At 41.6% G+C, this 26915-nt stretch overlaps 1 protein-coding gene across 4 annotated transcripts; it reads right to left on the bottom strand.

Moving 5' to 3' along the window:
* Positions 1-189: 189 nt before the first annotated feature.
* On the bottom strand, positions 190-26915 carry PLEKHB2 (pleckstrin homology domain containing B2). 4 transcript variants are annotated; one of them, XM_048863137.2, is made up of 9 exons: positions 26490-26915; positions 21247-21449; positions 15575-15622; positions 14777-14929; positions 11934-12036; positions 11150-11189; positions 7385-7474; positions 6095-6203; positions 190-4910 (listed from the first exon to the last, which is right to left on the bottom strand). In XM_048863137.2, the coding sequence occupies exons 3-9, from the start codon at positions 15609-15611 to the stop codon at positions 4774-4776; spliced, it is 669 nt and encodes a 222-aa protein (XP_048719094.1). In that variant the 5' UTR covers positions 15612-15622; positions 21247-21449; positions 26490-26915; the 3' UTR covers positions 190-4773. The 4 variants fall into 4 exon arrangements, with proteins under 4 accessions (XP_048719094.1, XP_048719093.1, XP_048719095.1 ...); XM_048863136.2 differs by lacking the exon at positions 21247-21449 and having other exon boundaries at positions 26490-26914; XM_048863138.2 differs by lacking the exons at positions 21247-21449; positions 26490-26915 and adding an exon at positions 25691-25865.

Raw genomic sequence — 26915 nt, 5'->3', positions numbered from 1 at the left:
AGCGTCACTGATAATTGCTCTGGAAAGTTTGTATGTGTAGAGAATTCCAGTATTCACACCATGGACCTCCCTGTAAAGTGAAACATGGTTTTGTACAAGCTGGACACATGTCTCTAAGTGTACACCCACTTACAAGCTACCAGAACAAAAGACTTATTTAAGAGAAAAAAGCAAAACAAAGACATGAGCTTACAGTTTAATAAGCATTTTATTGGTAAGAATTTTCACCATAAATTTAGAACTGCATAGTGAGAGAACAGGACGTAAGGGAAAGAGCAGTAGATACAGAGCATGGGGTAAGAACATCTAACACTAAAGCACCTTAGAATGAAAGTAATTTATGTTGATGCTAGCCTCTATTATCTATATATTGTCTTGTGTGTCACTTCTGTATCATCCATATCACGTGCTCTACATTTTTTTGGGGGGGGGGGGGGGGAAGAACCAGACACATGCTTGAGAAACATATTGGTTAAATTTCTCTTTTGCTTCCTTGTTGAACTTTGCTAGGTGGTGCTAGAAGCGAAGACCCAACAAAAAGTTGACCGTTCTGTGCCATAGTTTTGGAAGCCAGATCCTGCTAGGCACTGGTTAGAATACGCTCCATGACAAACAAAGGAAACGTCATCTTCCCAAAAAACAAACCAAACCAAACAATGCTACTGCTCTTCCCATAGTAATTCTAATCCCCAGCTCTCAGACACATACACCTCTACCAGCTCATTGACACACTGGCTTTCAGACCTTTTTTAAAAAATATATTATATATGTAAAATAAAATGCCTATGGTCTACATTTCCAATTGTGATTTTGGGAGCCCCACTTGAGATATTTTAAAAGTGGCAAATATCCACTTTCCCTCAAAATCAGGCCTCTTATGTTTCTCAAGTTGGGCACTACCCCAAAAACCAAAACAAAGAAATCACAAGTCACATTTGACAACATAGACTCATAGTCTCTGCAAATGTTCTAGTTTAAGCTGAACATACATTAGTCACTATGGACCCAATTCTGCCACCCTAGCGTAGTACCTTACTCGGGGTGGAAATCAATGGAACAGTAGCATCTGTATAGCTCCAATAGATCTACATAGAGCTAGTATCAGGCCCTGATTCACCAAGGCATGTGCTTAAGTGATTTGCTGAACAGGGATAGTTTGAATCAGAGCCTCAGCAAATGCCATGATTCAGACGGCAGTGTCTGTTTAGGACCAAGTTTTCAGCCAGCTTTGAAAATTTAAACCTGAATTAGGACATCATCCCTGCTGCTGCCCTATCACACTTTTCTGAAACAGTAAGCAAAGTTGCTCATTAATGAGCAGACTTTCACAGGTGCAGAGGTCCTGCAGTTCCCGTTACGGTCCATGGAATCTGCAGATGCTTGGCACATCTGAGTTGGTGATGGAAGAGGAAAAAGGCCATTACTGTGTAGCCACCCAGACAATACAATAAAGCTGTTACTTTAATCCTGAGGAATTAGATGCAAGCCAGTGTTTTAGGGAAGTGGATTTTTGGGCTGCTATATATGGTCTCTCTCATTATTAACTGTAAGTTGATGTGACTATCCACCAAAGCCTTCTCTATCTGAGGCATGACATCTCTGCTTAACTGCTCAATGCTACTTTGCCTGGATCTTCCATCATAAGCAGGAAGGCTGTTAAGTTCTGACTCCCAGCACCAAAGGAACCAATATCTTGATTATATGCTCCAATATAGTTCAGTGTGTGCGCTTAACAGCTATAAACAAATGCTATTAATTAGTATAGACAATCAGCTGCCAAGATTTTGTTTGAAAGCAGTCTACTGTAATTGAAGCCAACTGGACCCTTCAGCTTTTCTTTAAGGATTTTCCTTTTAAAAGCATTACTCTACAATGTCTGGGTTATTTTTGTTTGATCATCTTGCTTTTTGATTTGCAAGTTCAAAATGAAAGAAATCAGTGTCTTAAAAAAACTGTTTAAAGTTTAACTAAACTGTGCACATGAAAATTCTAACAGCAATGAGTTCCTTTTGCTTATGGATTTTATTCCTACAATCAGGGACTTAGATACAATTTTGGGCTTTCAGCACAAGACACACAACTCCTATGCTGCAGTCAACACACCCTGTAAAAATTTGGAAGTAACTGCTAAGTTACTAGACTGTTCTTTTGTGTGCTTTGCTTTCACCACCATTACAATCTAACAAACAAAACACACAAAATTTGGAGTTATATGTAGCTGTTTTTATTTTCTACATGTTACACACAAAATAGCACAGGAATAGGTGATCTATGGGTGTTCTATACCGCTAGTCAGATTGGAGAGCTCCAAACAGCGTTCTGTACTACTGTGATACCATGGAACTGGCTGTAACATCAAGTCTTGCAATATTAACAAATATTCATTTAGGGCCTGATCCTGGGAAGAGCTTAGCACCCTCATCTGCATGAACATGAAGATAATGAGCACACTGCAGGACTGGGCTCTTAGAGAGGATTCAGTGATGCATTTCAAATATTTTGGATTGGTACATGGGCCAGTTTCCCTTCTGGGAAATGTATTCTTTTTAATAGGATTATTCCTCTTTTGAAATGCCAGGTGTTGTTTCTGCACAACATAACACACTTTTCTTGGATGAACACGTGCAGTGCCCGTTGAGTTCACTAGGAGCCATTACATGCACATAAGGGCAGAATTAGTAAAATTAAGTTTGTTCCAAAGCCTCTTGAAGTTTATTGAAGGACATTGATTCCAGTAGGCTTTGGTTCAGGCCCATAATTAGCAATACATCCAAGGTAATATCAGTCTCATTAGAACATTTCTTTTCAGTGGATTTTAAAATGTGTCCATTTATGACAATTGGCCCCAACACAGTCACAAAAATTTTGCTCTCTCAGTGTCTGTTAACCTAAAGTTGTATTGCCTCTCTGGGTTGTGCTGTACAACCAATACAGGACTCTTCAACACTTTGGAAAGTTTGGTTAAGCCAAGTTTATTCCTTCTCATCAAAAACTAATATGGCTGCTAGATCCCATCTACTTTCATCTTCCCTGACATACTCCGGCTTTCACACCTTGAGGATCTTAATCAGCTTCCAATTGAAAGCTTAAAGAGGCAAAAGCCTCAAAATATTAAGACAGCATCATTATAGGAAGCTCAAAAATAGCGGAAGTATAAAAAGAAGACAACTTTCTACAAAGATCAAAGCTTAGGCACCCTACACCTTTTCCCCAGTAAGAAAGTATATACATGTCTGCTCATTGGTTCCTCCATCATGCCCAGTACAGTTCAGTTTGAATTATAAAGCAGGACTCTGCAACTGGTCAGGAATGAGAAACCATTCAGCAGTAGTGAACCAGTCAAAGGAGGGAACAGCTCCTTGGGGTATTTTTTAAATGGTGCGCTAATGGTCACTGTCAGGGATTGGGTTTTATATACACACAACCTCCCCTGACATCACAGCATCCATATACCCACCACCAGGCAAGACCTTGCTATGGGGAACTGATGGGTTGGTAAGGTAACGGACAGGGAAAGCAGATCTGCAGCTCATCTGTGACGCACTGGCCCGTAACATAAAACACATGGCATAGCCCGCTTACAAGGTTCACTAGAGTTTCTTTCCCATTTCCCTCGATCTGTTTTCGGTCTGCTCCTCCTTTTCCTATTCATCCATGGTCCCCTCCTCAAACCAACTCCAGCTTACCCTTTTAACACACACCTAGGGGTACTGCCAGATCCAGCACTGCAAGGATGAATGTGATCAGCCGTCTTTTCTGTACGTGGTACAAAGAGCAGTGACACAAGAGCTGAACACAGGTCCAGGACCTTGCACACCACAGCCCCTTCCCCACCAATGTATTTGTGACTGGGCATGGGGAAAGAACACCTCTGCTCGATCCCAGAATCTCCCCATCCTGTTTTGTTACCCTGTTTTTAAAGTCTGAGTCCCAACTGCTTAGAGTCTTGCGGACTAGGTTAAAGGCTTGTATTGGTAACATACATTTCTCTCGCTTTACAAGTACTGAAATCATTCAATTTTCTTTTAGCAGAGAAGGAATTAAGGAGTATTTCCTCACTTTACCAATCTCCTTGCTGAGGATTTTGTCTTGTAAAATGGGTTTGAGAAGCGGGCATGCTAACTCCACTGCCAATGTATTGCAATAACCCTCCAAATTTACACATTCATTTACGAAAATTCAGTGCCAGCCACTGAAAAGTGGAGATCGCCCTAGGGGGACAATTAATAGAATCCTGCGTATCTGTCTTCTGGAGTGTTTTGTGAAGTCAATAGCATCAATTCCCTGAATATATGACTTCAATACACTTGGCTGCTACTACACTAACATGCTGGCATTAGCACCTGGACTTAACTAGACCATTCAAGGCTTAGAAATAAACATTTGTTCTGGAGTCTTTATATTAACAGTCTGTTCTTAAGACTGGTGACAAATGACAACCCTTAACCCTTTGCTTATAATATTTCATTGGTACTAATGCTGATCATGGATCAATGGGCAAAATATAAATCCATCAGATAGCCAAGCTTCATAAAAAAAGCTCTCTTGAAATTCTCAAGTGCATCTTTAACCATATTTCAATTAAATGGTGCCTTTAAACCTTCACCTTGGGATAGGTAAAAGTGGGTTAATTATAATTATCACTACTAAAAAAGGTATTCCTGCATTTGTCTTATTAAAAACCTTTACAGTAAACAGTACTTTGCAAAATATATTATTGCACAGGAAGAATAAAGGTTTTTTGGAGCTACAAATACGAAGATCCCAGGGAATCTAGAAGACCCAGAACAATGATCCCAGAGCCATTCCAGTCGCTGCTCCAGCGAGCATGCCCAGTGCAAGGTCTCCATCATTGTCACGATAACGTTCTCGAATGATGACATGATTTGCAGGGGGCTGGCCATAAGGTCCTAGAAAGTAGTAATAGTTTGATTAGAAAGAGTTCGAACGTATGTTTTTATTTTAGATGCAGGCTTGAAAAGCCTACGCATTCACTCACTCTCCCACCCTGTATACTTGAACACTAACAATCTCTTTCCTTGCAGTTGGTATGGTGAAAACCAACTCCCCCTTGGAGTTGGGTGCTGATGCCAATTCTTGAACCTGCTAGGACAGAGTACAGACAGCAGCCTTCCCCAACATCACAGAAAGGGAGAAGCATAATCCTATGGCTAGCCCATAGGGCTAGGCAACCAGAGATGTAGGTTCTATTTGCGGATCTGGCACACATTCCTTGTATGGCCTTGGATGAGTTACTTAATCTCTGTGCCTCAGTTTCTCAATATTCAAGATGGAGATAAAATCCCCAACCTCAAAAGAGTGTTGTGGGCTTAATTCATGTATGTTTGTATTTTGAGATCTTCAGATCAAGTGCCATATAGAAGAGCAAAGGTGTATTACTATATCCAAAGCCAACACATCTCTGCATTGGATTAAGTCTCCAGCTACTTAGAAGTCTACCCTGCAGCTCCTGCAACTCCTCAGTCTTCCTGTAAGGTTGGCACTTGGGAGAAGAGCTCTCTAGGGAAAACCTACATGCAGCAGGAAGTGCTCACAGCAATTCATTAAGTGGGACCTTTTTTCTCAGAGTCTGACTAAACCAAGGGCCAAGCATGGTGCCAGAGGGCACTATATGCAAGAGGCGGTGGTTGAGTGACTTAGAGCTAAGGTCCTGACTGCTTGTGGTCTTTAAAGGCTTGGTGGTAAAAAAAACAAACCACACATTAAAGCTGAAGGGGAAGATTATGTTCCCACAGAACTTTTTGGGAGCGTAGACGTGTTAAGCCAAATCTCTTGGACAAATTCCATCTTGAGTCGGTACAGTCTCTTGCTAATCCCCAGAACAGCTTCAACTGAACACAGAATTCTTCACTTCCTGACTTTGTCTAGTGATAATTACCTCCTTCCTCTCAAAAGGGAAAGGTTAGTCCCGTGGTTACGGCAAACAGGGGGGTTCCTTCTAAAAACCACCTACCGCTACATTCAGCATCAAGAGTGATGGCAATATTCCATAGGAAATATCACTTCATAATAACTTTACTCTTGATTAGAAAGCACATGAACCAAGCTGGAGGAAGGAACTGGTATTCATTACCTTGGTATGGATACTGATAAGGAACAGCATAGGCTTGTCCATTAGAGGCATAGATGACTTGAGGACCAGGAGGCGGATATGCACCATTGTACTGCTCGTAGCCATAAACCTGGGGAAATTAAATGCACCTGTTAGAAGATGTTTTGCATCTTTTGGATTTGTTTAAAGTGCTTAGCTCTCCACCCCATTCCTGGTGTGGTTTAGCGATAACCAAAATCCACTATGTAGAAGGCAGCACTGTGCTGTGAAATGGGTGCAGGAGACCTTCCCATATATAGTTTAACCACAGTATTTTGCAAGTTAACATCTTCAGTTCCTGCACCACCAAGTTTAGCCATTGTAGAACTATAATAATGCTGTCACTTAATACACACAAGTGTGGCTGGCCATGGCTTCTATATAATTCTGCCTTGTGATATGATAGAAAAGCACAGCCATTCAGCAGTTGACAAGATGGGACCAGTAATGACATGTTAACATCCCTGATCCCTCATGATATACACCCTATGGCCACACCTCTTCGGAGGCAGTCTTTTCACTAATCTACAGGAATGAAGCATATTGCTCACCGTGACTGTTCACAATCAGAACTATTTATAAACAAGAGATTGTTTGTTCTGTTCCAAAGCCCAATCAGTAGCACAGAAAAGGACCAGTATTTGGAAAATATCATATAGCATAAGTCAGCACATACTGAGATCAGCAAATATTTTGGTCCAATTGCTGCCCCATCCTAACCCCAGCGAAAAAAGGATCTATCTATATATACACGTATGGGAACTATAGTTACCTGAGTTACTATGAAATCCTGGACACAAAGTCCTGATCTGTTTTACAAATGTCAGCTTCAAGCAGTAAAACCAGGAAGAATTATAAAATAGAATTTTTATCCTGGAAGTGCAGATATATTGTCAAAGCCTTCCAAAAAATTATTGCATCTCTTTGCATTAAAGGTGAATACCCAAGATTAAGGACATATGGCCAAGATTTGTAGAAGTGACTAGTGATTTTGGGGTGCCTCCATTTTTCTCTGCCCAATCTGAAACACCTTAAAGGGGCCTGATTTTAGAAGTGCTGAGCAACCACTATTCAGAAGTCAAGACCCTTTAAAGGTGCCTCAAGCTGGGCACCCAAAACCACCACTCATTTTTAAAATCTTGAGCTTCTTCCATTTAAAAATAAGCTACGTTTAAGAAAAAAGTCAAACCAATAGCACTTCCAAGGAACAGAGTCTGAGTGTTCAATACAGTCTTTTCACACTTATTTTATGCTTCCTTATTACACCCCTACCTCAGGTGATGGGGTAGCGTACGCGGTGTATGGGGGAGGAGCTGAGGAAATTGCAGTCTCATCATACATCACTTCAGAACCAACATAGCCCTAAACATTAACAAAGTAGACAGCAGTTATTCACTTCTTTACATACAAGAGAACGGACTAAAATATGGACTAAACATACAAGTGACCCAACAGTAAACTGAAGTGTTCCTAGAATTCCTGAGTGTATTTATTACTGATACAAGTGTCAATATCACACCATACCTATGCTTTAAATGAGGAGCTTTATTACAGTAGCACACAGTACAGACACCAAGTTTGCAAGGTTTTCTAGAGGATATAACTTCATGGGGTGATCCACAGCAGGAAGAAAGAGGAGAGAGTGCATCACATAATGCCGCAGCAGGAGACCGAATAGGGGAGCAAAGCTTCGGTCAGATCATAGAATCATAGAATATCAGGGTTGGAAGGGACCTCAGGTGGTCATCTAATCCAACCCCCTGCTCAAAGCAGGACCAATCCCCAATATTTGCCCCAGATCCCAAATGGCCCCCTCAAGGATTGAACTCACAACCCTGGGTTTAGCAGGCCAGTGCTCCAACTACTGAGCTATTCCTCCCCACCAGGTCAGGTAGGAGTCAGGAATGCAGATCAGCTCCTTGAATCAACTATTTTCTTTTCTCAGACTCATGTTATTCCCCTTACCTTAATGTTTTCAAGTGATAGGTTATTGTTTTCTTGTTCAGGTTAAATTGATTAATTTGTAGGTGGGGAAGGAGGACTCTTCTCATACAAGTTTATATACACTTTCAGTCGCTCCAGAGTAATTCCACTGAGCTCTATGGAATTACATCAGTGCAACTGAGTACAGATGTTGGCCTATAAGGATCAAAGGTAAAGCTCACAGCTGCACCCAAACATTTCATACCAGTGACTTAAGCTTCTCAGCAACCCACACACTTTGCCTACAAATAAGACAAGAACCAGAAAAGAGCAGATCTATATTAAAACGTCCCCTTCCTTCAGCTATTTGTAGAAACATACATAATTTAAAACATTACACTGAAGCCATTTTTAGAAGCACCCTCTGCTGAATCTGTGTCCCTTCCAAAGGCAGTGAGGAGGGGCAGGGAAGTAACTCACACAATAACCACTGTAGATTTCCAATGGTTTGTTTATGTTTCAGAACGGCCTTGGGTATTTGCCCATAGTTGTGACGATGCACAATCCTGCTCCTATTCTACCAGAGGCTTTCCAAAAGAAAAAGGCTAGCTTTATAGCTGTACCGTTCCCATAAGCTCTTAAATATTCTCTCCCTGCAAACACACAAGTAGATTTATACACACAAGGACTTCCATTGAACTCATGGGACTACTCAGGTGTATGACAGTTTGCAGGATCAGAGCCTAAGTGACCCAATTGTCGGAAGTGGGAAGCATCCAGCTATTTCTAGTGAAGGCAGTGGGTGCTGCTGGATGCTCAGCACTTTTGAAAGTATGATCACTGAGATGCCTACAGATGGACTTTGAATACTTCGACTTCTTTATCTGAAATCTTATCCTAGAGGTTTAACAGTAGATAGCATCTGAAGGTCACTCTCTAAAGCCTCATCTACACTCGTGGCACCCTGTAGTATATATGTAGCATCACACTGCAGTGCAAGCTGGCTGCATCCACACTGCAGTGAGTAGCTACAATTAGCAGTGAAAGGCTCTGGCAGCAGAGAGCTGTTGGAGTCTTTCCCCCCTGCTCAAGTCTTTCACTGCAGTGCAGAAAGGCTCCAGCACTGGGACGCTACGTTGCTAAAAATAGCAGTGTAGACATGGGAGGCGCTGCTTGGGCATGTAGAGAGCCATAACCTAAGGTTCTGTCATGTCTTTACTTGCCGAAGCAGTGTCTCAGCGTCTACATATCTGTTGATACCCATGCTAGGGAAGCGTGTAGTGTATGTACTCCACACACCACCATAAGCATAGACATAGCCCAAGACATTAGTTAGAGCATAATTTGCAAAGCTGTCGGCTACCAGTTAGCTTCAGTGTCGAGATAACTGAATGTTTACAAAACTCCCTATATTTTTGAATTCCATGTGCAATGACTGATTCAAGGGTAAAACAGGAGTTCTGTACCCCCTCTGGTTTTCAGAGATTCATTCCTTTTCCCTCTGTTTAACACCACGATGCAACATAATGTGGCATTCTGCACTGTAAAGCAGTTACTTGGTACAAGAAGATAGCACTTTTACCACACTACAAATGTTGCTTCAGGTATCCAAAAACAAATTGTGTCACATGATTGGATGTAGCAGCTATTGTGGCAACGTGCGTGTCAAGAGTATGAAATAAGCCTTTGGATGCAGGGTCAGTATTTCCCAATGGAACGGCAGTATTTCAGACACATGGTGTCTAAGGATACATCTACCTTGCAGCTGAGATGTGTGCGTAAAGCAGGGATAGGCAAAACTTGTGCCAGCTCAGCTTGAGCAAGGATGCTAAAAACAGCAACATGGATGTTGCCAAATTAGCAGCAGTTTAGGCTCACCACCCAATTTCAAGCCGCCCCCCCCCGTTCCCCCTCCCCCAAGTGTGATCTCAGGTGGCTAGTCCATACCACCCTTGTGCAGTAAAGTCCACATTGCTATTTTTAGTGTTCTAGCTTGAGCTGAGACAGACCAGGTCTGCCTACTAATGCTGGGAATCGCACCTCCCAGATATCCCCTTAATGTTGTTCTTTACCAATTTGGGGAAAGCTATTGCCAGAAAGTGTTCTATAAGACAGCCTCAAAAAAAGGCAAAAAAAGTGAGTCAATGACAGAAATAGGATGGCTAGGCCTTCCAGCAGAGCAATGCCACAAGTTATATCATAAGCTGCAAGGGTTTACAACTGAGCACAGATCGGTCTTTACGGATGAGGGAGTGAATAAGCCATTTTCATTAGAGCTAAGCTTTAAGGTGCTAACAAAAGGGTTTTTAGTTCTGTTTTCCAGGGAGTTTACAGTGGTAGTATTTAGATACAAAATAGAACATTTGACTCAAAAAAGACAATACAATGTTAACTGCAAATGCAAACTATGCATTTCAGCATGCAGTTATCCAGTTTGAATACATGCATGAAACATTTTTGCTGTAGTCCAAGTTTCTGAAGTTAGTTCTATACGGTATGATTTCCACAGAACTACATAAAGCAGCTTGCAAAGGCAGATTTTGCATCTTCTACAAGTGAGTCTAGCAACTGTGTAATATCTACATAAATGTGGCTGCCACTCATTTCAGCTAGAGGCTTCTCTATACGTACACTCCCCCCACCATCATCTGGCTTCCTTGTAGACTACTCACATCTAGATGGGCCTGATCCCAAGAGGTAATGAGCAGTGAGACAGTCAGACTGCATCTTAACCAGCTACAAGAGAATTCATGAGTGCCCACAACCCCAATCCCCATTCTTGGTCTACAGATCAGCCTTCTCCCCATGATGATGCCTGCCAGCTTTCTGAGACTCCTCCTTCAATGAGCCTTACAGCACAGTAGCTGCAGCACTCCAAAAGATCACTCTTCTCTTTTAACTAGCATGCACAGACACAAAACCCTCCTTCTACCAGAGTTGTGAGCACCAGATCCATGATGTTCATACCCCTTTTTGGCCCAGGCAATCCTGGACAAAGCACAGTAATTCAAATGGGTTCTTGAAGATAGCGTGAAGGAAAATTGCTAGGCGGCTGACTGCCACTCACACACACTCCCTACCCCATCACTATGGAAACGTTCACAGCACACTTACCGCATTTGTTCTAGCATCCTGGAGAGCAATTTTCCACGCCCTGCAAGAAACATTATTTAATGGATAAAGAGATATAAGAAATGTGAAGTAAGGTTCTGAACAAAATACAGTTAGGCATTAAAATGTACAGCAGGAGACAAGTTTCAGTAGACAAGTGATATGGTGGGAAATGTATACCAAAGTTACTGTGGGAGACAGGGTGACCAGATGTCCCGATTTTATAGGGACTGTCCCGATACTTGGGGCTTTGTCTTATATAGGTGCCAATTACCCCCCACCCCATCCCAATTTTTCACCCTTGCTATCTGGTCACCCTAGTGGGTCAAGGGTAGCCTAAAGTTTAGGTAGGACATATGCACAAAGGGATTATAGGAAGGAGGTATTAATTCCTCTGAACAGTCCATAAGCTTATGGCAGAAGTAATGTGTGCTGTTTTGGGGCTCCTTGTTGTTTGAATACAAAGAAGGGCAACAAAGAGCCAGGCATTAAGATGCAGGAGACCTGCAGCCACACGGAAGATGGGGCATCACTACTAAAATAACAATTTGGAGTGGAGGAAGGGAGGGAGACAAAGGTGTCCCCACCATCCCTTCAGCCAAATTGCACCTGTGCCAAGGTGTAACGTAAAAAGAAGAGGAACATGAGCCCATGTCAAAGGAACATTCTTTCTCTCAGCATTCGCCAGCATGCAGCTACCTTGAGGAACTTCAGAATATTTGGGGCCCTTTCTTGGGCTACAAGGAGCTAAGTACAGCGTGTTAAACAACATTCTTTGGAAACTCACAAGCAGTCATCTGAACTTTCTGCACAGAGGTTGATTGTTTTCCCATCCCGACAAACAATCTGCAGCAAAGAGTCTCTCGGCTTCCCCTCTGGGGGCTGGAAATCTACTCCAGAAAAAGAAAGCCAAAATATTAAATGGAAATCTTTTGAAAACAAAATTCTTTACTTCTTGAAGACTAATTAATTCATAATGTCTCAGTCCTCTGGTCAGGTTTAAGTAAAGCAATGAACTTGTGTTATACAGATGTTGGTCTCCTAGGTCGCATATACACTGCAATAAAAGACCCATGGCACAGCTGCGGCTGGCCTGGGTCAACTGACTCAGACTGTGGAGCTAAAAAATTGCAGTGTAGACATTTTGACCCAGGCTGGAGCCCGGGATCCCTCTCATGGGATCTCAGAGCCCAAGCTCGAACATCTACACTGCAACTTTATAGCTCCACAGCCTGAGCCCTCCAAGCCAGAGTCAGCTAACCCAGGCTAATCACAGCGTAGACATATCACTAGGGTAGGGGCTCCATCAGGACAGGAGAAAGTTACTACAGCTTACATTGGCTGCCAGTCAAAAGCCTCTTAGGGAAGGACTCCGGCCTACCAGCTCGTATTTCGTTGTTACTGTATATAAAATGCTTGGCTAAAGGTTCTGTTAGAGACAGAACTGCACACACAAATCCGTCTTGACCAAGAGGGTAAAAAAAAAAAAAAAAATTAAATTCAGTCAAACACACACAGATTAAACTTCAAGTTCTCCCCTACCTGAAATCAGAAGCTGCCTACATATATGGCATCAGCTCAGAAGACCCCAGCAATTTTGTGCTTTAGGAAAGATGCAACAGTTTTTCAGACCATGAAGCCACTTCCAACTTGAAGCCTCAACCAGTTTTAAAACAAACACACATCTCAAATTTAAAAGGCTGCAGTGACAAAGAATCACTTACCTGTTACTAGACCAAGCAGAACACCAGTGTTAGAGAGTAATTATGTGCTAAGAGCACACTATTTCAGTGAGTATATCCTCTCCTCAACAAAACAGACATGCTAGCTTTCAGAGTGGATAAAAATCAATTTAAAAAAAATTAAAATAAAAGATATAAAATCAGATTTTTTTGATAAAATGTTTTGAGGAAAAAACCTAGCTAAAGATAGTTTTAATTAAGATCATTATAGCTCAAAGATATCTCATCATGGAATAGGGATTATAAATTCTAATTCTATAGTATGAGACAATAGATTCACGTAATGTTTAAGAAAAGTTTTGTAAATGAGTTCCAATAGTTCATGGATTAGGGACCCAATTTTATAAGGTTCCACAGGCTTCTGTATAGATTATTTAGGTTAATCTGTCTATCTACCCAATGGGACTCAGTGCTCAGTCTAGAAGATACCATCAGAGATGCTTAGTTTTGCAGTTCTCAAACTGTGGATTTGTCTCTCCAGAGATAACATGCTTATTAACAGCAAAAATGTTTTATTTCTCACCTCTATATATTATATAAACAAACCTCAACCCTATGCTCCCTCTGAAAATTTGCGTACACGGAGTCAAACCCTTACCTCTCTCTAAAAGTGCAAAGAACAGAAGATTGTTGGGAGCAGAATAGATCTGGACAAGGAGAAGAAGTCTGGAGATTAATGTGAGAAGGGAGGGACAGACAGTAGAAACAAAAGTGAAACTGTTTGCGCAGCATATTCCAGAAGTCTTGAGGTCTTTGAGTGTAGCCTTCATTGATTTGAAATCTACCATATCATTCTCTCACTAGAAGGGAAAACCTATAATGGCAGCAGTGATTTTTAGATCACTTTAAAAGTATATACTGTGTACATTCTAAAAATGAAACCTACATTTGAGTTGTGGAGAATATGTATTAAGTTTATAACAGCCAACAAGAATGCATTTTTATGTAGAAATCCATGATTAAATTGAGTCTTCCTGACCAGTGATTTAAATCATGATTTAAATCAAATCCACCCTGCTAGCCTTGCTGCCTACCAGGGAAGGTCACGCTGAAATGTGGGGAAACATATTCATGGGAGTGAATTGCTACTCAACCTGATTCTGCTCAACTAGAGGCCTTAGCCCTATATTGCTTAATACAGCCACAAAGGACCTAAATCAGCCAGGAGTCCACATTCCAAGTCACTAGCCAGAGCACAATCCCATTTATAGGCAAGGAGACAGCTGAATAAGGCCTCATGCACAGGGCCCTGCATAAGCAAGGGCCAGCCTTGTTCCGTTTGCTGGCTGCACCGTGAATACAATGGCAGGACAGAATGCAGAACGAAAGGAGATGCAGCCTCCCCATGAAACTGTGGAGAGCACTAGACTGAACATCACCAGCTGTGTGTATTTCTTGTTGGGTTGTGCCCACTGAATAGGTGTTTTCTTACCAAATAAAAATACTCTCTACTGCTGGTGTCCTTCTGGTCAATCAAGTATCAAGTGAACAAGTGTCTCTAATAAAAAAAGGCGTGCTAGAAATGAGCTTGCTAGTACTTGGATGGGGCCTTCCTTCTAGTTCTCTTTTCTCCTCCCAAGCCTCTGGACAGAGCCAGCTCCACAATGTCCATCAGAAGCGCACGACATCAGGTGCATCAGCAGTCTGCTATCGGTACACACAACTCACACTTCTGCCACAGTGCAGCCCTTTACTCAGAGTTTACGCCAGCAGAATCAGTGTCATATACCACAGGCTCACCATCACTCGAGTAGCGTTTTCTATGTGAATTGCAGCAAATGCCAAGATGATTACCACATGATACAATGCCGTGAGAAGCCACTCCCTTTATTCGTTTACAGATATGGAATCAGGAAAGAAATTTTAAAAATCAAAAAGTACGTTCTACCTCGGCATTCATTTCCCACTCTGATGTTGATGCAGTGCACTCGCATGTGGACTTTATCCTCTATGTCATGCCGCTGCTGATCATCATAGAATAGTAAATGGCCATCAGACGATAGGTCAAACCAATTCTTCTTCCAACGACGTAAAATAGTGCCTAAAAGAATGCAGAAAGTCACTTCTGGGAGCACTGATTGGAAAATGCTCATGTCTAATGCAGCCAAAACAGCTTTTCAATTTGACCCTTTGAACAAGGTATTCTAAGGGTCCAACAACTAATTGCTAATTCATTTTGCATCAGGAAATCTCATCTTCAAAACAAAGGGACAAACAATATACAACGAATAATGCACAATAGTTAGGCCTTATGTGTTATTTCTTATTTAACGATTAGCGTTATGATTGCTAGGGTGTTTTTTTAAGCAAACAACCCAATGCTTCAGGATTCCAGCATGTTAGTGACCAAGTACTACATGGGACCAAGTGAATAAGCAAAGGCTGGTAGTTGTCCGGTAAATTTTCCAGGCTCCACTTATAATAATCCATTGGGTTACATTTTTATTTTTTTCTACAAAGCATTACTTATGGAAGAAGACTACTAAATCAGGCACACTCAGCTATAGCAATGCCTATGTTTCCCATTATTGTAATCCGAAAGGTCAGATGGTGATGTTATCCTTATAGAACTGTTTAAATGAGACATAGGGAAATACATTTTTCCCTACTGATTGTCTATAAGAGAAACCGATTCCCCAACAAACAGTTTGGCTGTGTGTAAGTAGGTAAAAAGCCAAGCACTCACTTTGCCGAAGCAGCCATCCACTCTTCACAAATGCCATCTCTGTTTACTCTAGGGTGAGAAAAGAAGGGGGGAAAAAAAACCAAAACCATAATCAGGGAGAGGAATCTCAAGGCATCCTGGCTAGTTGAAACACCTTGGTGTATCTAGCTGATGAGTGCACAAGAGTGTCTCCTTCCTGAAATGCATTCCCGTTGAAAGACTACATGGCTTGGATACTGTCTGAACTATTTCAGAGTGATCTGCAAGAGTTACATGAAGACTATCCAGATCATCTTTTGGCAGCTGGAAAGATACCCAATAAAGATCAGTTAATATTCCACAAACTTTTACACTATTAGTGAATGCAATAAAAAATATCCTATGATGTTAGGAGAGACTTTAACTACTAGTAACCTATTTCTGTTCTTTACTAAGTCATGTTATCAAACATATAGATGAACACAATATGTTGGAGAAGAGTCAACATGGCTGGGAAATCATGCCTCAATCTACTAGATTTCACTGAGAGGCTCAACAAGTATGTGGATAAGGGTGATCAAGTGGATATAGCGTATGTGGATTTCCAGAAAGCCTTTGACAAGGTCCCTCATCAAAAGCTCTAAAGCAAAGTAAGCAGTCATGGGATAGGAGGGAGGATCCTTGCATGGACCAGTAACCGGTTAACAGAATAGGACACAAAGGGTAGGAATAAATGGTCAGTTTTCACAGTGGACAGAAGTAAACAGTGGGATTCCGCAAAGATCTACTGTACTGGGACCAGTGCTTTTCAATATATTCATAAATGATCTGGGAAAAGAGGTAAACGGTGGTAAAGTTTGCAGACGATAAGAAATTACTCAAGACAGTTAAGTCCACAGCTGACTGTGAAGAGTTACAAAGGGATCGCACAAAACCAGGGGACTGGGCAAGAGAAAGGCAGATGAAATTCAATTATAAATGCAAAATAATGCTCATTGAAAAACGTAATTCCAACTATACATACAAAATGATGGGGTCTAAGTTAGCTGTTACTACTCAAGAAAAGATCTTGGACACATGGCAGCAGCAGTCAAAAAAGTTAAAACAATGAACTATTAGGAAAGGGAAAGAGAAAGACAAAATATATTGCCACTATACACCCATAAAGCCATGGTACACCCATACCTTGAATATTGTGAGAAGTTCTGGTTGCCCCATCTCAAAAAAGAAATACATTTGAATTGGAAAAAGCATAGAGAAAGGCAACAAAAGATATTAAAGGTTTTGGAACAGTTTCCATATGAGGAGATTAAAAAGACTGGGACTGTTTATCTTAGAAGAGAGATGACTGAGTGTGGATCTGTTAGAGGTCTACAAAATCATGAATTTTGTGGAGAAAGTGAATAAAGAAGTGTTATTTATCCTTTCACATAACACAAGGGTCACCCAATGAAATTAAGAGGCATCAGGTTTAAAACAAACAAAAGGAAGTACTTCTTCACACAATCGACTGTCAACCTGTAGAACTTGTTGCCAGGGGATATTGTGAAGGCCAGAAGAATAATTGGTTTCGATTACGAATTAGATACGTTTGTGGAGGATATGTCCACCAATGGTTATTAGTCAAGCCTCTCACCGCCAGAAGCTGGGAGTGGATGAAAGGGGGAAGGATCACTCAACAGTTGCCCTGTTCTGTTCATTCCCTCTGAAGCATCTACCACCAGCCAGTGTCGGGAGACAGCATACTGGGCTAAGTGGACTACAGGTCTGACCCAGTATGGCCATTCTTATGTTCTCAATATTAAAGACCAGTTCTGAGTTTCACCTGAATTGACAAAAGCAACACATTCCCAACTAAAACTGCCACTAGGAGGGGTGTGCGTCGGCAGGTGACTAAAAATGAGGACTTCATTCCCCAACACGGGTCAATTTCATAACTGTTCCCCTAGTTTTCATGACATTCCATGGATTTCCTCTATTCTACTTCTCAGAATTCATAAGCTACATCACCACCCTAACTTCCCCATCCACTCAGAACTTCCAGTCGTGCCCTTCTTTCAGTCCTTGCTGAACGCCTGCCGCAGCTATCCAGCCTACAGCAAAGCTCACCAGGACAAAAAGGAGGACATAATGTTAATGGGGAAGGGAAGAGTTCTCCTTTATGACCTCTGTTGTCCCATATGAAAACTGTCTCCATATCCCTCTGAGAGGTATTCTTGTTCCTAAACTTGCACCTATTTAAAATGAAAAGTTCTTATTTCTCTTTAGCTTTTAAGTGACACTATAAAATGCTTGATACTGCATATAAAGGACACTACACTAAACCAAGTTCTATTGCACATTATACTCAACTGCTGGGCTGCTACATTCTGGATTTGGTTGCATGATAAAGGAAATTGAACAAACCTCAAAAGGAAATGTAGGGAGGAGGGGGTTTGTTTTTATAACACAGCTGTTTTGACTGTTATTTATTTTTAAAGGGTTGGGGTTTACTCACCTAGCTGTGATTCAGCCAGAGCAGCTAGAACAAAAAAGTGTTGTTTTTCAACTTGCAACAAGGTCAATCTTCAGGCACAACTTTTAACTTGTAAATTAATACTATGAAAGATGCAGGAGTTTAAAGGAGATTCAGACCCCTTTGAACCTACTATTCAACATTTGGTTGTTATGAAAGTACACAAGAATATCCATTAAAGGTCTCACTGATTTGACATACTTTAACAAGTTTGCTGTTGTCTGCCCCTTTCCAGCTGAGGATCTCAAAGAACTTTACAAAGGAGACTCGACGCCCTCGCAAATTATGGTAACTATCCCCTTTCAGAGATAGAGAAATTAGAACAGCTACCAAAGTCCTGTCATTATAATTTGTATTTACAAATAAAAAAAAGTGCAAAAATAGCTCCAGTATCAACTGCCCCCATGTACTCTCCGAATTTAGAAGGGAAAAGTTCGCTTACGCAGAAACTATCTGTTCAGTTTTAGCTCAGGTCCTTTATTAATATCAAATTATAAACCTTTCCACACATACAAAAAAAAAAAAAAGGTTTAAAATGGAAGTCCTAATGAGAACTCAGGTAATGCTTTACTACCCAGTTCTTACAACAAGAATCTAAAATATTCTTAGCCCTGTAAGCATGACATCTGCTCCTCTGCCCCTTTTCTAATTTCTAAATGTACATCCTCAGGTGTCAGACCTCATGCCTTTACTTAGCCCCAGGTATAACTCTGCCACTCTCAGACCAGACCCCAGTATCCTGTGTATTGACTGTTCTGATCCTAATAGCAGGTCCAACTGAGTTTGAGCAACTGCTATTTCACGCACCTTGATCTCTTCAGCAGTCTGCGCCCAGAAGCATATACAGTGACCACACAGCGTTCTTAAACTGTTTATTCTAACAGTAGGGGAGAAAAGCATTTATAGAAAAAATTTTAAACCAATCAAGTCTATATGAATGTTTCTTACCTGAAGAAGAGCTCTGTCTCTCTCACTAACACATACTGGTCCAATGAAAGATATCACCTCACCCACCTTGTCTCTCCAATATCCTCAGACTGACACAGCTATAACAACACTGCATCTCTTACCTAAAGGCTTACCATCTCCAGTTGGTAACCTAAGCAGGCCTCACTTCAGACACCCCTATCTGTATCTCTAGTTCCCCCAAACAACTCCCGCCCCTCTTGACAGAGTGTTCTCTTTTAAACTGTCCAGAACTTTTTTGATCTCTAGTGTGTGCCGGCCTTTTCCTATCTGGGCATAGTCTCTTAACAACTCTCAAGTAGCTTAACTTGAGCCACTTTCCCTTCCTGCTTGTTTTTTTCCATACAGCCCCCTTAAACTACTAAACCAATATAATCATAAAGTAAATGTCTAATAACAAAATCAATACAGAGTATTCATAAATTATTATAGAGCAGCTCCATGCCTGTCACAATTCTGTCTATAGGAAAGTGGCACATCTTACCTGCAGGATTTCAGATATTTTGTTATCCAGGCAGAAAAGACAACAGAACATACTAGAGCAGTTTCAGACATTAAACATGCATAAAGGAACATCACACAATCAGGCTGGGTTACAATATAAGATGAACAGGAGTCATTTAAGATTTTACTATATACAGTGTTCTGAAGGACCAGTGTGTGGACCGGCGCGAGTACCTGAGATCTCCCTGACACAGTTTAGGAAGGCAGCAAGTGGGACCCTGGTATCAAGAAGTTTGAGAAACACTGCTATATATGCCAGACAGTTGGCGAAATTCCTCCTAGGTGAGAACTCAATTTTTAAAATGAGGAAAAAAAGTACTGTCATTGTCTTGCGACACATTACATTACAAGAGGTGCTTGAACATACCCTTGTATTTCTTAGTAGCTCTGCTACAGAGTATATAGAGTATACTGAACTGTATCTTATTAACTGCAGTTCTGTGTTCTTTAACATCAAGTGGCTAATTACGTTATTACAACATGATCAAAGACTATGGAGAAAGGCAAACTGCTAGCAGATGATATCCCAGCCTAATTATTGTATTCCCAGGACTATTAATAAAGAAAACTGCTTCCACTGTACACAGTCAAAATTCTGGAAATTTGGGATAATGAGATCAGCTTCTAAACAGGCATTAAACTATGATGTCTATTTAAAAATAAAGCTTTTAATTACAACTGGCATTTAAGCCATCTTGCTAGAGCATCCATTTTGATTAGAACCCTTTGTAAGATCATAACCTGCTTTAAACCAGCTCATATCCTGCTTTAATGCGAGCTTAAAGCCAGAAAATATACTTACGTTACACACCAAGGCTCCAAACCTTCATACACATTTACAATGGCTGGTTTTTATGCATTGCTTTCAATTGAACTAAGTGTATGTGAAGATAATCAATCATGTGCTTAAGATTTTGCAGGATCACAGCCTAAGTTCTCACAATTGTGATAACAGTATCAATATGTCCCAATGCTCCTTAGCTATGCCATCAGCATCACAAATGCATCCCTTTTCCAGCAAGATATCAACTGCTACCATTGGGCACAGAAACTCTTTCTCCACTAATTCCTAATATTGGAAAATCAACAGTTCGCATGTATGTTAGATCCCTTCTATTTTATTAGCTTTTGGATTTGTTTTGTATTAGTAGATCTCTTTATATTTTTCCCCTCCCCCATTTAAAGTGACAAATTGTAACTGATCAGGTTAACATGAAATCTAGAGCAGGGGTTCTCAAACTTTTTTTCCATGGACCATTTGAAAATTGCTGAGGGTCTCAGTGGACCACTTAGTGAGCTTTCCAAATGTTGTCTGTACCATTAGCTAACTACTGTAAAGCGCTTTGGATAAAAGCGCTATATAAAAAAACCCTTAATAATTAACTTTTTTTGTTTTGTTTTTTGTTGTTTTTTTGTTTTATAGACAAATAAAAGCACACAACTCAGATTTTAATATCAGTAGTCTTACCTTTCTAATGCGATGGATGTGCCCTCTCCCACCCTCGCCGCAGCAGCTTCCAAACTGGGGCTGGGTCTCTCCCCTGTCACAGAGCTGATGCTGGGAAGGAGGGCCATCCCTTCCTGGCAGCCGCAGCCCTGGAGCTGGGGAAAGACACCTCTTTCTCTGGCCACCGCAGCCCTGCACATCCCAAATGTCCCCCACCCCCCTCTTCTCACCCCACTGCCCCCTCCCACCTACCCCCTATTCTCCCCAAGGCCACCACCTCACCTCACATGTGCATCTTCTCCAGGGTCCAGGGACCTAATTAGTGGACCCATGCCTGCGCAGCTCCACTAATTAGGTGGGTGGCTCTTCATTTTCTCATGTGCGGCCGCCCAGGTGTGCACCTTAGAAGGAACTATCCGCGGACCACCTGAATGGAGCTCGTGGACCATTGGTGGCTCTCAGACCACAGTTTGAGAACCTCTGATCTAGAGGTGACCGTAGTTCACAGAAAACACAAGGTCAAGTGCTACTAGAGGCTCTCCATATTTACACTTTATTGCTTATCATCTGGTCTTGCTACTCACTTCATTTTCTAAAAAGAGGAAGAACCAACAACTTCCTTCCTCCTAACTAAAACAGTTCTATAAAATACTCCAATTACTGTAGCATCTGAGCACCTGACGATCTTTAATGTACACCCTAATGACACCCATAAGGTACGGCAGTGTTATTATTCCCATTTTACAGATGGGAAACTGAGGCACAGAGTGACTTAAGGCCCAGATCCTCAAAAATATTTATTTAGTCTAACTTCCATTGATTTCAATGGAAGATAGGAGCCTAAATACCTCCAATGATTTGGACCTAAATGTCTTGCACAAAGTCACACAGAAAGTTCCATGCTAGCACCCTACCCACTGGACAACCCTTCCTTTCTAGAGCTTCCGAAGTTCTAATTGTATTTAAGCTTTAAAAAAGAAAAAAAACCACACAATTTTCTCCCGCATGTGAAACGTTTACAACTGAAATACCAATCTGTACATAAGGGATAATCCTGTGTGGTATTGAGCACCCTCAGTTGTTATTAAAGTCAACTGGAGACCCAACAGTAAACTCTCATGAAATCCCACTGACTTCAGTGGTTGTAAGTGTAGTGTCAGGCAATGAGACAGTTGTTGATACCTTAGAAACATACCCACACTGTTAGAATAATATAGAGTTACCCTTGTGGTACAGAGCAGACATGTTTCTTCCATCAACTGTATATTTATTTTTATTTATTTAAGGAGAGACAACAAACCTTTTGTCTGAACAATTAAAAGCTACATATAAAGTTTAGTGGAGGACTGCTTTTTTAAAAAGATAAGCCCTGTAGAAACTCTAAAAGCGTATCATACAAAAAACTGTTGATATATTATTACCATGGGAAAAACAAACAAAACAAAAAAACAGTGATTGGATAGCAATTGATGATGGCGATAACATTTTGTATTTATACGATAGTTTGCATGTAATCTCATGTATGACAATTTACGTGCTGCAGTAAATTAAAATAAACTAAAATTAATTTAATTAAGTGCATGACACTTACTACCAGTGTATATAAGGATAAGGATCACACAGGCAGGTAGAATGTATTACTGTCAGCACATAGATGGGAGTAGCATTGAAACCAAACAGATATTCTAGACCTCTGGTAAGGAAATATTTAGTTTTGAGAAGAAATACGATGTATGCATTCAGTCAACAGTAAATTTTAAAATATTTTCAAAATTATAAAAACTAGCTTGATAGGATCAGTTATAATGGAGTGGTATTTGCCTTAAGTTAAAGTGTAACTAATATATGAAAACAGGATTTAAAATAGAACAAATTGGGAAGTTTTGTTGACACCTGTGATAAATGAATCAATCACTGAAATCTAAAGGCAATAATACAACAGTGCTCTGCAGACACTGGACATGAATTAACAGCAGCAGGACTGAAAAGAGCTATGGCTGTCCCCCACTGTGAAGATTAGCAGCATTCTTCCTCCTCCTGTTTGCACACGACAGCTTTCATTTCCAGAAACTGTAAATATAATCCAGAATATCCAATAGTCTCTTTTTGTAAGATCTGTACTATTCCCAGGGGCAGATTTTTAAAACCTGCCTTCCCTACTCACATCTGCTTTTGGGAGGGCAAAGAAAACTGGAGGGACAATTAATAGAATTCAGATGGCACCAGTCCCAATTCTGCAACTGGATCTCAGTGGGAATCTGCCCATTCAGACCTAACTGCAGGATTGGGGCCCAGCAGGGTGGATAAAAAAAATCCATGATTTAAAAAAAAAAAAAATGATTTTTTTTATCTAAACCAGATTTTTTTGATAGATTTTTTCCTCAAAAGCATTTTATCTAAAGATCATTTTAATTAAGATACGTTATAGCTCAAAGATCTCATCATGGAATAGAGATTATAAATTCTAATTCTATAGTGTGAGACAATATATTCATGTAATGTTTAAGAAAAGTTTTGTAAATGAGTTCTAATAGTTCATGGATTAGGGACCCAACCTTATGGGGTTCCAGGGGCTTCTGTATTGATTTTTTAGGTTAATCTATCTACTCAATGGGACTCGGTACTCAGTCTAGAAGATACCATCAGAGATGCTTAGTTTTGCAGTTCTCAAACTGTGGATTTGTCTCTCCAGAGATAACATGCTTGTTAACAGCAAAAATTATTTTAAATAAATAAAATAAATAAATAAATATAGAGGTGAGAAATAGTTAAATAAAGCAATTCAAATGTCTGTCTGGTGATGTTCTCCTCCTAATACATCATGGTAAGAAAATCCTTCAAATATTAATGATTAATCTGTTGAATTGGAGATAGATATTTATGAAGTCATTGGGAGCTGAACTGCTTCAATTATCTTTGGTAAATGAAATAATCAAACAATCATTCATTTTCTGATATAGCTGTAAAACTAATCTGAAAAGTTTTCAAAATCATAGAATATCAGAGTTGGAAGGGACCTCAGAAGGTCATCTAGTCCAACTCCCTGTTCAAAGCAGAGCCAATCCCCATAAATCACTTTAAAAATGTATAGTGTGTACCTTCTAAAAATGAAACCTAGATCTCTGAGTTGTGAAAAATATGTATTAATGTTATAATAACCAATAAGAATACACTTTTATGTAGAAATCCATGATTAAATCAAGTCTTCCTGACTAGTGTTTTAAATCAAATCTGCCCTAGGGCCCAGATACCCAATTTTTCCCATCCATTAGATACATAGTGTTAAGTATTCCTGTGAATGACTGAAGATGGAGAATTAAGACTACAACATAATTAAGGGCAACCAGGGTGAGGCTGGTCCGAAAATCAGGTCCAGAAAGACCTGGTTACAAAAAGATCAGTTTTGGAATTATGCTAGTAGTCCCTACCAGATCTTGCGGGGGGGGGGGGGGGGGGTGTTGGGTGTTTCAGGCTTAACAGCAGTGTTCTCCTCCCTAAACTTGTTCTTTTCCCACCATGCCTTCCCTTTTCTATCCCACCTCCCCGAATAAAAGTTATAGTGGCCAAATTCAAACATCAGCTATGTCCATTGAAACAAGTGGGAATACTTTGCCTTTTAAACTTCCAAATCCTGCAAATGGCTACATGTTGGCAGACTCGAGCCTGCTGAAGTACACATGCGCCATACAGAGCCACTTTCAGGATCTAGGCTAAGATTAGAAAGGGCCAAAGTCATCCAATTCAAAACCACTGGAGACTCACAAGTCAGAGCTCAGATACAAATGACTCAGAGAAAGAATATCCCAGTTACTTCCCTGTCCAATCCGCCCCCTCTCTTATGCTTTCCTGCTTGTATTACGCGGCTGTGTTTCTCTATTGTTATCAGAAATGGCTTATAACTTTCCACTATTGAACAACTTATACCTCTGCCATCCTGGCTACACTAGGACTATGCCTTGCACCGCTTTCCCAAGTCTATCCATAATATAAAAGCATTCAAAGTCTGCACCACTTTTGTATTCATCCAAAAACATGTCTGTCTGGACTCTCTAACCTCACCAATTATATACAGCGCTATAAACACCTAAACCGGAATGAAATTGTTTACTTTTTTTATTTCAGTGAGAGAGGGAAAAAAAGCAAAAACAAAACAAATAGTTCAGTTTCAGTTTGAAACTAAAGAAAAAAATTTTTGGTTGGGCCACGAAACTGAAAAATCATATATTCAATCAGCTCTACCCGATGCCCTCAGTTTAATCACAAGTGTCACAATATTTGGTGTTTTTCTTAAAGCCCCAGTGCTGGAATCAAGAAAGTGCATGAGAATCTCAGGTTTCATTAAAAAGGGAAATTTCTAGTCCTCATGGCTGAGGACAAGCTTGAAAAAAATAAAGCAAGTGTAACCTAAAGACTCAGAAACCAGAAGACAAATAAAAAGATCCTCACATTTAAAATCTTGAAGCTGTTTGTTTGTTTTTAACTCAGACTCATGATGTTTGAATGGGTGGCAATACCCCTCTTGACAGACATCTCAGACCCTAGGACCTCATTTGGATGACCTCAGCAGAAGGGACACGATTCTCTCCCCCAAAAGGCAGTGACAACACTACACTAAGATTATGGGCAAGGAATATTATCCTAATGGGTAACATGCTGGAGACAAGAGGCCTCTTCTATTCAGTTTAGCTGAAGTTATTTGGCTTAAGTTTTTGTTCTGTTTGCTTACCAGACCCAGTGAAGTGGGAGCTTCTTTCGGATTTAAAGGGAGAGAGGAAAAGTCTGGCGGAAGAAGGCGTTGGCTGCACTTATTGCAAGTACGCAGTGTTATTGTAGCCGCGTGGGTCCCATGATATTACAGAGACAAGGCAGGGGGGGTAGTGTCTTTGATTTGGCCAACTTGTCCTGTTGGGGAGAGAGACAAGCTTTCCAGCCACACAGAGCTCTTCTTCAGGTGTGGGAAAGGTACCCTACCTGAAGAAGAGCTCTGCGCGGCTAGAAAGCTTCTCTCCCTCCTCAACAGAAGCTGGCCCAATAAACGACCTTCCCTCCCCTCCCCCGCTGTGTCTCTCTTCTTTCAAGCAGACACTTAGCATCTCCCTGGCTTCTTGCCCGCTGCTTTCTTCTCCCTGCGCTCTGCCCAGGGCCGGCCCTGGCACTCGGAGCACCTGCCACCCGGGAGCTGCAAACCTGCATGAAGCCTGCCAGGCGCCCTGCGGGCGAGGTCGGGGGCGGGTCAGCAGGAATTTTCCCGGCGCCCGAGCGGGGGCCGCAGGGCGGAGCGGCGCAGCGCAGGACGCGCCGTCACCCCCGGCTGGTTCCAAAACACCTCCTGCCCCTCGGCAGCGTCTCGGTTCGTCTCGCTCCCGGGCGGGCGAGCCCAGCCGCCCCGAGCCCAGCAAGGCTCGCGCCCGCCTTGCCATGGCACCGGCTCCGGGCAGGACCGCAGCCGCGCAGGGGTTCCCAGCCCCGGATAACGCGCAGAGCCCCTGCCGCCCTGACCCGCCCCGGGGCCCGCTCCCACGCACCTGCCGCTTCCTTCAGACCTGACGCGCAACCCCCGCGCAGGGCGCCCCAGGCTCCTGCCTGACGCTCGCTGCGCGGCTGCGCTCATCACCCCCTCTCTGACGTCAGCCCGTCCTGTGATCCGTGAGCTCATCTGATCCTACTGCGCAGGCTCCGGGGCGGCTGGGAGTTGTAGTTTCCAGGGGCAGGATGCGGAGGCCGCGGGCGCTGGCGGGATCCGTGCCCGTGGGCCGTACGGCCCGCTGGATCGCGGGAGTCCGAGCGCTTGGTGGATGCCGCTGTAGAGTTCCTGTTGCCCGCAATTGAAACGAAAGCACTGCCGGGAGCGGGGTCATTTTCCCAGGAAGCAGGCACCAAAAATACTGCAGGGGCGTGTTAGGAGCCCAAAGCGCCCCTACGCCATTCTCCTGGATTTCTGTTTAATATCG

The sequence above is a fragment of the Caretta caretta genome, chromosome 9 (assembly GCF_965140235.1).
Source record: "Caretta caretta isolate rCarCar2 chromosome 9, rCarCar1.hap1, whole genome shotgun sequence".
NCBI lineage: Eukaryota > Metazoa > Chordata > Testudines > Cheloniidae > Caretta > Caretta caretta.
This window is presented reverse-complemented; position numbering and strand designations above follow the sequence as displayed.

What these genes read in the sequence shown, in the direction of transcription:
- PLEKHB2 (XM_048863137.2), bottom strand. Translation starts at nt 15,611, where the DNA reads ATGGCATTTGTGAAGAGTGGATGGCTGCTTCGGCAAA. An exon ending in TGGATGGCTGCTTCGGCAAA is followed by an intron (nt 14,930 to 15,574) that starts GTGAGTGCTTGG and finishes GCATTCTTTTAG; the next exon opens with GCACTATTTTACGTCGTTGG. An exon ending in TTATCAGTATCCATACCAAG is followed by an intron (nt 4,911 to 6,094) that starts GTAATGAATACC and finishes ACTACTTTCTAG; the next exon opens with GACCTTATGGCCAGCCCCCT.